The sequence below is a fragment of the Paroedura picta genome, chromosome 3, assembly GCF_049243985.1.
Source record: "Paroedura picta isolate Pp20150507F chromosome 3, Ppicta_v3.0, whole genome shotgun sequence".
NCBI lineage: Eukaryota > Metazoa > Chordata > Lepidosauria > Squamata > Gekkonidae > Paroedura > Paroedura picta.
Window position 1 is genome coordinate 152683330 of NC_135371.1, and position 11634 is coordinate 152694963.

General features: G+C 43.3%; 1 protein-coding gene across 4 annotated transcripts in view; it reads left to right on the forward strand.

Annotated features, from left to right (window-relative positions):
• ANKFN1 (ankyrin repeat and fibronectin type III domain containing 1) overlaps nt 1-11226 on the forward strand; it is a 247727-nt gene extending 236501 nt beyond the window's left edge. For all 4 annotated transcript variants that reach the window (XM_077328704.1, XM_077328707.1, XM_077328705.1 and 1 more), the window contains one exon: nt 1466-11226. In XM_077328704.1, coding sequence (XP_077184819.1) covers nt 1466-2268 — 803 coding nt within the window. In that variant the 3' untranslated portion in view covers nt 2269-11226. The remainder of the gene's footprint in view (nt 1-1465) is intronic.
• Nucleotides 11227-11634: the final 408 nt, after the last annotated feature.

Consider the following 11634-nt stretch of genomic DNA (forward strand, 5'->3'; position numbering starts at 1 on the left):
GTTGACGTTAACTTTAAGGGAAAGTAAAACATGAGATCCAGCTTAATACCAAGAGTAATAGATCATTAAGATTTCAAAGAAAATGTTATATGGGCCATAATTCTAATATAAGCAATGCATAACTATCCATCAATGCATTGGACAATTTTTGCCATGCGTGCTGCTAAAATTCCCACCCACCAACTCGCTCCTTGGGTTTTTGGAGTTCTGAATTAAGTGGGAACTTAAAGCATTAAAAATGTCCCATGCCCTCCTCCCCATCAACACAACTTTCAGTTCATACCATGAATCTGTATCCCAACACACCCTTTATCAGTGTTAATGTGCTTAAAAGATGCACCAAATAAGAAGTAATCTAGCTGTGTTTGTATATACAGTTGTATCAAGGTGCGTTATTTTATGTGAGGTTTTAACTGGTGCAGGAGTGTCTATGTAGAGAAGAAATCTTGACACAGTCATCAGGACACATGCAGCATTTCCTCCATGCACATGTGCACATCTCTAAAGGGCTGTGGAAGTTGTAATGCTACTGAAGAAACCAGAACCTGTATTGAATCGAACATACCTCAGTCATAGAATTAATTGTGCAAGTGTTCCTAGACTGAATCAGAATTTAGAAGCAGTGGCAGAACACAACTACGGAACAAGAAAGCAAGGGAATGGGGGAAATGCTCTCTTCGAAAAACTGCTACAGCAAATGACACAGCTGATGCATTCATTCCACCTCCTCAGTCACACTCCAAATTTCCCAGTCTGCCAATAACAGAGAATGAACTTTCAATGAAGAGCATTGTCTTAAATCCCCAGTGTCCTCATGTAATAGGCAACAAAGGCAGAGACCTTCCACTGAGATACGGCAATTACATCCAAAGCTGTGTTATGCCTTTCAAAGCCTATTGGTATCACTGGACTTAGAAGGGTGTAAGTTTGCTTTGGATCACACATGACTCTCAGCTCAGCTGTGCAGCTTGTCCAGGGCCAGTATCAGCATAACCTGAGGTAGGGCAGCTGCCATGGTTTCTTGCAGGCCTCACTGCAACAGAACCCCCAACCACACACTTCCAAGAAGGGTGTGCAGGAAGTGTGCAATGGTGGCACTCCTAGCAGGAACATTGTTGGTGTTCCCATTGATTTGTATACACAGCATCATTGGGGAAAGGATGTATAGCCATTGCAAAGGCTCACAAACAGGCAGGGGAAAGAAGGACGCAGGCAGGCAGGCAGGCAGGCAGGCAGGCAGGCAGGAAGGAAGGAAGGAAGGAAGGAAGGAAGGAAGGAAGGAAGGAAGGAAGGAAGGAAGGAAGGAAGGTAGGTAGGTGCTGGGGTCCTGGTGGTGTGGTCAGAGGTAGTTAGGGCACCCATAGGCACTCTGGACCCTGCTTAACCTGGAACCATGTCTTGGTCAATCAGTTTAACCTTCATTTAAGCCTGTTCAAAGTTAATGGGTCTTATCCTTTGACTGCAGATTCCCAGCCGTACTCGGATGAAGAAGGCTGCTCTGAAGTATTCCTCCCAACTGACAGTGACTACGACTCTAGTGATGCCTTGAGTCCTAGAGAGCTGGATTTGGTTTATTCCTCCTCACAGGACATATCCCAGCAAGCAGTGAGCTGCCTGAGTGGCAGCGCCCCAGATGTTCTCCAGGTCCTTGACATCAAACCTTGCCTGACACCAAAGCAAAACCCAAGAGGAGGAGGAGGCGGCTCTTTAGAGAATGAAGTTGACCAATCCACTGAGTCCATGCAAAGTTTGTCCATCGGAAGGCTTTCACCCAAAAGCACTGAAAAGACTCCTGGCTCAAGGCAAACCTTGAACTTCTTGGGCAAGAAAAAACATGGGAAGCATCAGCACTACAGCTACTTCAGCCGGCACCACCGCTGGTTGCGCGTGCATAGTGAGAGCCAGTCTATCTCTCTCTCTGAGGGGGTGTACACGCCACACCTCACGCAAGCCATGGAGTTCTCACAAGAGTCTGCTTCTGGTGAGCAGATCAGCATTTCAATCGATTGTCCCCGCAGCGCTTTCTTACCTCATGCTTCAAGCCTGCCAGAAGAAGGGAAAGGCAAATATCAGGAGCTGAGGCCAAATGTCCGCAGGATATTCGTTGAGCCTTACAAGAACTCGCTGTCCACTGAAGATGGTCAGTCCTGGGCATTGCGTAATCAGGGGGTGGAAAACGAGGATTTACACAGTCCCACAGGGCAGGAAATGGTTCCAGTCGATCCATCCAACTCTAGCTTCACTGAAGTATTCAGTAGCAATCTTTAGGGGCGTATGCGGCACAGTAACTCTGCTCCTCAAGCCTGCCCTCCACGACAGACAGAGGGTCACGGTTCCTTGTGTTTTCTTTCCAAAAGCAACCTTTGCATTCGGTGTTCCTAGTTCTTGTCCACGCCAACTGAAGATTTAGATCTTATCTGTAGGTTTCTGTGATGCAAATACAGAAACCTGACCCTGACTGTTAAAGATTCTTCTTTGATATTAATAGAGCTGAGCTGATTGTTCTGCAGCAAACATCTTCTTTATAGAAAAGGGTTCGTGAGGAAGGGTTCGTCCTGAAATAGTTCTCTAAAAGACTCCCAGTAACATAAGTTCTTAAAGTGCCAGTTCACTGGCATTTTGTAAGCCCAGTCCAAGAGCTGTTGTGGTGACTTGGGTCTTGTTCTATAGCTGTTCTTCCTAATATTAGTGTGATTTGGGCACTAGGGGCAAACAAAGCTAATTCAGAGAAGCCTACTCAAGATAGACTGCATTCAATCCGAACAACCTTCATTTGCCTTCAAGTTAGAGTTCACATTTGCCCAATTTTGGCAGGAGACCAGGTAATTATGGCCTTTGTCCTCTGATGCCCACTTGGTTGGTGGGCAGAAACTGGAGCCAGATGGGAACCTGATTGTCCTGGGGAGAAAAAGGGAAAAGAAGGTCTCATCTACAGGCATTTCCTTTCCTCGGGAAACCTGGGGAATTTCAGTTCAGGGGATGGGGGAGAATAGGGATCCACCAAGAGTTTTCTGCAGATCACCAGTCTATAACACCCAACATTCTTTTGTGGAAGCCAACCTGTATGCATTTTTAACATAGCTAGGCCTCTGGATCAGCAGCTAGCAATTCTCCTGTAGGAACCCTGCTGTGTTTGTTCAAATCAGGTGATTATACAATTAGCTTTAATGGCTTGTGCTCATAAAACATGGAGATTGGCGGGTACAGCCTGGTGTTAGGGTGAGGCTTAAATTAGGGCATTCTTCGTGGCATTTCGGTTAGGGCCATTTTGAAAATGTGATCTTGGTCTTATAGTTTGTTGTATTTATTCTTCTAGAAACTGTGAATCCCAAAGTTAGCAGCCTAAACATAGTAATGTGAAATCCCACACACACACACACACACACACACACACAAAGAGAAAGTATGAACATGACTGCACAAACTCTTCCCCCAATTCCATATGTCCCCAGATTGGACCTCAGAAGATAAGGTGAACTGCATTGAGCTATTCTGCAGTAGAAAAATTGGACTTTTAACTCTTTGTTTTGCAGCACATTTTGACCATGAAGCAACCCATGAAATGTATTCAAATAACAACAACAACAACAAGAAACAGCAAATCTTGATTAACTGTACTAAATTGAAAAGAAACTTGTCTAGATACACATTTTGGCACTAAAAACTAGCATTTCAAACTATTACCTTTTAAAGCCACACTCGTGCAAAAGGGGTGCTCCTCCTGTCCCCATCCAGTAAGAATTTTTTGATTTTGTTCTTAGAAATACAGATATTTGTGACTTGCTGAACCTTATAGTCATCACATACATCTTAAAAGATCAGGGTCCCCCTCCCCAATATATAACAGATATGTGGGTATACTGATTTATATTTTCTGTACTCATTTCTGGTCAAAAAGGTTTTGTAGGTTTTTCTAACCATTACAAAACCACAGAAGAGCTATTTAACAGATAAGCTGGACAGTGCCAACAAAAAGCTGTGTTTGGTAGGAGATGTTCCAAATTGGTCCCAAATCATTAGGAAACATCTCAGTCATATAAATTGGCTGCTAGAGGGGGGGGGCTCCCCCCCCCTATATTTTTCTGCAGGTGTTAATGTGAAATATTCTCCAGTTGTTCTCCAGAGGCTACTGAATATTCACCAAGTGCTTAAATATTTATATTTCTAGAGTATAAGCGGACAGTTGATTCTGGACTGTGTTTAATTGTTAATTTGCAATGGTTTTTCATATTTGATAGTATTTGGCAGCTGTTGAGATTTCATATTTGATGTCTGCCAAAACTGAACTAGTCAAGATATGTCACATTTTGATGACTTTTCATGTTCAGAATGCATGTTCGGAATTCAAATGACAAATGGAAGAATGATAAATGTCAGGAAAGCTCAAATATTTGGGAGCGTTTGCTTCCCCTCCAGTTGCTGCTAAGAGATGTCTCCCTGACTGTGGAAGAATACTGGACACTCTGTCTAAAGAAGTCTGGGATTCACAGGGGAATTAGGGATACGCATAACAGGAGCTGAGAAAGATATGCAAGGAGTCAAAGCACTGTGCAACTCTGTGGACAGTTATTCCAGTCGAAGACTACAGATTTCATTTGTCTTAGACTTGAGTAAACCCTGCACTATCCACCTACAAGGAGTTAAATCAGTGTGCTCAGCTTTAAACCGAATTAATTGCACCAAAGCATAGGGGACTGATCTGGTTTAAATCAAGTATACTTTGGCTTACTCTGGATCTGAGCCATAAATTATCTCTGGATCTTGAGAGCTCCCACATTAATTGTGAGCCTAAATTTCAAAACTTGCACCCCTCATGTGCATTGCTTGCAAGGCCCACTTACTGAAAAGCTGGTCCAAGAAACCATGTCCAGTAAAACACCCCTCTCCTCTGTTCGCCTTCTGAATTAACTACTAAACATTCATTAGTGATTGGGTCTCGCCTGCATGCATATGGCCAGGGCACCCACACAGACAGCTATAAATTACTACTTCATTGCTGAAATGTAAATATTTTTAAATAGAGCCAATGAAAGATTCAAAGTGGCAGGGAGGGAGAAAAGGGGGAGCTTGTCGTGTATATAGGGAATGGAATGTTTTATCCCAAAAGTTTACGCTTAGGGTATTTTAAAAGAAATGTTTTGGAAAGAAACGGTGCATCTTTGTGTCCCATGTGTTCCAGTCCCACCACATACGCACACCACACACATGCACTAAGTTGCTGGTCAACTCTTTTTAAACACACGGCTCATGACTGTTATGTACAAATTTTTAAGAAATCCAATGCAGCCTTACCAGCAACAAGGACATAGTGTATTGCCGGGGGGGAGGGGGGAGATGCTACAGAGTTTGGAAAGTTCTTCTAAGGTTCTTAATTCAGAATTTCTTTAAGGAGTTGAACTTCACCATCAGCAAGATATATTTTTGGAACAGGCCCTTTGCATGTTTGTCCACAGCTACCGGGGCATATCTTTTGGTCATTCCTTGTTTGGGGCATTCCATGCGATAAAAATAAAAACGGAATGCATTTGCTCATATTTTCACTGATGCAGCGTTAGAAAAGTGCATCTTCCCAGTGCTGGCCCAGCACCGAGAAACATGGTTATGAACTTAAAAACTAACCCTGCCCTCTTGTTTTTTAAAAAGGCCAGGTGGGGTCCCTCACAGTGTGCCAAGAACCATGCCACAGAAATGCACCCAGGATCATGCTTGTTCTGGGGTGAAGTGACACTATGCCTTCTGCCAATCAGTATTCGAAACGTTGGCTTTTCATGGGCTTCTTGGCTGCTAAACAGCAGTGGCCCATCACTAATGATTTTGGATTCTCTATTGTGGTGGGAATGGGCTACCGCACCATAAAGAAGGATTTTCCAGCTTTAGGGCTGGAGAAAAGAAATACCATGTCAGATTTGCTTAGGCTAAGCTAGATGTTATGCCATCCCCAGGCTGGACCCGTGGATGCTGACACCATTTTAGAGATGAAGTCAGCCATTTTAAAATGTGGTGAGGAGGTTCAGGAACGAGGCATAGTGGGCCAAGGAGACTCCCCCATGCCTTTTTAAGTGCTGGAATAGCTGGTGCTGAAACAACCAGTGCTGAAATGCCCCTCACAGCATTTTTCAGTGGCTGAATTCATCTATAAAATACTGTTACCATTCGCTGGTCATATTTGGCCTCCAGAGTATATATAAGTGGGGTGAACGTGACTTCCGACTATGGTGCATTATGGGAAATTAATTCTTCTCCATGGTTCTCAATCTTTTAATGGATCTCTGCTGTGGTAGACTCACTGATATAAACGGGCACGTACCTAGGTAATTTGTACCCTTTGGCTGTACCTTTGCTGGCTGTGATTTGCACAACTGCCAGGGCATGGCTGTGGAGTCAGGACTAGTACTGTTCAGCTTGTGGGAACATAATAACAATGTATTATCTGTTTATCCTGGCCTTCCTTCAAGGTGCTTGGTATAGTGTGCTTGTTCTTTTTTTTTCCTGGTCCCCTCCATTTTATCCTCTCGACAGCCATGTGAGATAAATTAGGCTGAGAAAGAGGGAGTAAATCGAGGTCAGTGAGTTTCAACATTGAACTCCTGAAACTCCCCCTCAAATAAAACTTGTCTGGTATGCCCTTCACCCCAAGGCAAGAGCCTTCTTATTTCTGGCACCAGTCCCTTGAACTCTTTCTCTTTGTGCCTTAGAGTAGGCATTTAAGACTAACTAGTCTAGACCCGTTGAAGACTAATCAGTCTAAACCCACATTTTTTTCAAAGAGGGAGACAGGCTTCATAAGAAGTTCTAGAGATGGCTTCTGCTGACCCACCTGCTCCTGGTACTATTTCCAGATTGGTACAAAAGGTGAAGCACCAACATACTTCTCCTTCAGTGCAAGGAATATAGTTGTATGAACAGTCGGTGAATTAGCCCTCCCCCGCCACTTGGTACAGTTTGGTGTAGTGGTTAGGAGTGCAGACTTCTAATCTGGCATGCCGGGTTCGATTCCCCACTCCCCCACATGCAACCATCTGGGTGACCTTGGGCTCACCACGGCACTGATAAAACTGTTCTGACCGGGCAGTGATATCAGGGCTCTCTCAGCCTCACCCACCCCACAGGTTGTCTGTTGTGGGGAGAGGAATGGGAAGGCGACTGTAAGCCGCTTTGAGCCTCCTTCGGGTAGGGAAAAGCGGCATATAAGAACCAACTCTCCTTCTTCTTCTGCATCCGCAGGGTTGATCAAGAATGCTAACAACGACAACGCCTTTATCTGCATGTTAAAAGAAGTACAATATGGGACGGGAGGGGGGCATAGAAAGACCCAGTGCAATACAGTGTAAACAAAGGGACATATCATGACAGAATACATTCACAATCTCTCATGGCAAGATGTAAAACATCTGCAAGGTTCATCTGGGCATTCTTACGTTGTATAAGCTCATTCCATTTGTATCCTTTTTGGGGAGGTTTTCTCTTTACATGTTACGGAGTACACAGCTCTGGGGACCTGGGACTTAATCTGCATCTTGATCATAATGGCTTCAAATGACTTTCGTGTTCTCCTGAATTCTCCTGTGTGTGGTGCCTGATTCGGATTGCAACTGGGCCGTGCATAGAGAACAAACCTCTGCCATTTTCATGATGCAAAATCGTTTTAGTGATGCATTATTCAGAACATTTCCCCCAAATAGTGCCTACTCAGGATTTTTTTAGGTGAGTAAAATGGAATGCAGTGGAAACCTGAAGAGGCTCTTTCTCCATGTATACCAGAGACATGATCTGAATCAGGCACCCCACCCAGGAATTGAGGGGAACTTGGAAATCACACGTGACTCAACCTATATAATCCATAATGTGTGATGGGACTGTGTTCAATGGGAGAAGCTGTGCTGACATAATCGTATCCTTCAAAATCCTTCAAAAATGTGATCTAAGTAACTGGCAGCCCATTTCATGAAAATGTATAGTCTGCAGGAGAGAACTCCTTTTAAGGAAAACCAAGCACCTCCTGTGAAATAAGAAGTAGCCTGATTGCAGAAGCAACCCACAGTTGCTTGAGAAGGCAATAGTCAGGGGGTTGGCTGTGAGCCACCCTGTTGTTTGAAGTGCACCCAGGACCCTGTGCATGTCCCCAAAGATTCCAGGATAAAGCTCTTGAATGACATGCCATGTTATCTTCTGTGGTATTGGATCCTGGAGCCCACCTTTCAGATTGTGCAGTAAAATCACTTGTGGGTCTGTCTTGGGACAGCCCCCACTGAATGCCGTCTGGCCTTCTTTGTACATAGCAATTTAGCTATTTATTGGTTGTCCTTGTTCTGATTCTCCTTGTAATTTGTTGCTATCCATGCAACTGAGTGTAAGTTTTAAAAGTTTCAACTTTGGTACCTTTAAAATGCACAATTTTGTGTGCTTAAGAATTCTGTACATATACAGATGAACAATGAATACTGCGTTAAGTGTCATCTGGGGATTTTGCTTCCCAAACAATATTTTCATGTATACGTCTCTAAAAAAAAACAGTTTTAAAATGCTGTTCTATTTTGCATGCCTCTTCACAGGTGCATCTTGGGAAGAGGTATGACTCTTACATAAAATACTAAATGAATATAATTTTCAACAATATGTATTTTTGATAACTTGAAATATGTGGAAAACTATTTTAAGGGGGAAAAATGGTCAGCATAAGGAATATTACATTTATTTGAGTATTCATAGTCATGGAGCTTGGTTGGGTTTTTTTAAAAAAACAAATTTGTGTGTGTGCGTGTGTGTGTCTAACCAAATACCAGGAACATTAAGTCCTTTTGAGATTTTGAAGAGATGCAATGTTGTTTTGCTCCTTGTTTTAATGGCATCTTCAGATTATTTTTCTTCCCACCGTTCAAAGAAATGTGAAGCATAGATTCATTTCTCAGATCACTTCACCTTGGCAAATCCTGCCCATTTTTTATAGTATTTGCTTTGGTGCCATGTTTTTAGACACACGCTGCATGTTACCATGTATACTTCTGCAGTTTCCTAAGAAACCCTCTCCTTCCCAAAAAAGGCATTGTGTGTTCTTTGCAAATCAACTTATTGAACAGCATCGATGATGTGTGTTAAGGCCCAGAGCCACACGTACAACAAAATGCTGAGTGCCCATTGTTGGGCTTTTATTTGTCGAGGATACATTTCTCATGAGAGACCTTGCTCTGTCTAACTTGTCAAAGGAAAGAATTACTTGTCATTGCACTGTGCTTCAGCACCACCCCTAGAAATGGTGAGGGGGTAATACAGGAGCTGCTAGATTAAGCAGGGGTCAGATGATGTACAGAATAAATAAGGTTCTGGTACCATAAAGCTACAGTCTCTCACTTAGTTCTGTGGGCAGGCACTGATAGTGCTGGTATTGGACAACCTGTCCCTGCTCGTCTACAGGCTGTCTACCCATCTCCTATCCGAAGCTGTTATTCTAAGCTCTGTTGACTTCAGTGAACTTAGAAGGGTGTAGTTCTGCATAACATGGTATGGCCCATATCTTGGAGATATATGCATAAAGAATAGAGTTTCAAATAGTCCAGGGTACAGAATGCCATTTCATGGAGCTTAAGCCAAGACAGAATTAGAATACTTGTCTAATGCACAAATGGCATGTACCTGTCATTAGCATGTCATTACATGGGCATAGTCCTAGCAACTGCACCCAAAAATACAGTATGACATTTGACCACGGAGGAAATGAATGGGTCCCTTTTGGCATAAGTTCTTCAGAGCTACACATATGTGGAGAAATGTGTCATTGCTGCAAATTATTCTGGTTCCTGAGGGAAGATAGATTGATAAGCAGGATACAAAATTTCTGTCAGATTCATCTCAAGAGTTTCTCATAAAAACTTTGCGTGAGCATTCGGTCTCCTATTATTTTTGGCCACAGAGTAATTCCAAAAGCATTTCTCTAGTCTGAAGAAAAGCACTACAGTGGCTGAAAATTTGGATGTATGAGTTGCCTCCCAAATTTTGCCTGAAGAGGAATTCATTGATAAAATGGAAGTTTCTCCCCATCAGAATATGCCACGGATTAATAGCGGGAGGGTACCAAAATCTGATCTGATTCCTGCATGAAATCTGAACAGTCCCTGTGAGAGGCGGGAAGCAGTTTCGTCTGGTGGTCTTCTATGGGCTGGTGTCACCCATCCTAGATGAAGTCCTAAGTCACATCCATGTAGACTTCTCAGCCCACAGCAGTCAGGGTTTTCAATCCCCCCATCCAATATGGCTTTTGTACATGCAGGTCCTCACATTCCCATCATAGGCATTGTCCTTTTCATCAGTGGAAAAACTGGTTGGATCCCACCCTGTGTGTCCAATCCCAGCCATCTTTCCTGAGTGAATACCATGACTGCCATTGGCTGAAAAGGTTAAAAAAAAACACCCATGTCCTATGATTTAAATGTCAGCACCTTAGAGTGCCATTGGAGATTTGCATGCAAGTATACACGGTAACAAATTCCCATGCTGAAGTCACCAACACTGTAAGTCTCACAGGCAAATCAAGTTTGTGCACTTTAGGCTTTGATCCACCATATACTGGCTGCTCCAATACACTGGAAAAAAGAAGTGACCCCAAAAAAAGGCAGCCAAGGCCTCTCGCGCAAAAGTGTTCTAACAAAATTGTTTGTCCTTCCTTGTGTTTTTAACTTCCAAAGATGACAGCTTTGTTGCATGTTCCAAGCTAAGCAAAAATGGGCAATGAAACCGTTTACAGTAAAAAGCTGATCTAGCCCCCGAAGCCATGCCACTGAAAAGAAAACCTGTTTTTGTGTGCATGTGTTTTTAACGGGTTTGGTGCATTTCTGCATGGCCCAAGACGCATTTGGGGGGCATCCGGTAGCCCGGTTGTTTTTGCTGACTACAGCTTACGATTTCTTCTTTGCGGAAGACGTCATCAAAGGTGAGCATTTGCGGCCCCTGCAACACTTTTTCCAGACTCGTCCTGTCTCTTGTGAAGGAAGGATTGCACTGTTTTCTAACTGCCTCTGTGTCGTACACTGAAATGCTTTTCAACCATCTGGAGAAAACAAACAAACAAACAAATATGAAATGGACTGGCTTTTCGTAGCATGTTTGTGACTCGCTCTTCTGACAGCAGCAGCCGTTCTGACTTTTCTGTTTCTTCCTCAAATGTGTTGTCTTTTTCTCCAAGTCAAATGTTGCCTTTTCTTTATAACGCGTACTTTATTTTAAATTTTGCCTTCGGAATAAAAAAAAAAACATTTTTTAAAAAACACACACAAGGAATGTGAAATCATTTCACTGTACCCCACCCAATGTCCTTTTGTTGGTTCCCAAAGATTGCGCTTTCAAATTTGACTCCACGGAGGACAATTACCTACAACACCCAGCATTCCCAGGCAGTCTCCCAGGCCAGACCCTGCTTAGCTTCCTAAATCAGGCAAGATCAAGCATCTTTCATCATTCCACAGAGCCTACAAAATGGAGCTCTTCCGCCAGGTTTACGGTTGAGGCCAAGGCTGACAATATAGACCTATGCCCCCCCCCTGGGATTTGGGATTAGGACCTGAAGTAAACACCATCAGGACCTGAAGTAAACATCATCAGGACTCCTCTCCACCCGCCAGTAGTGGGAGGGGGGGAAGTTGA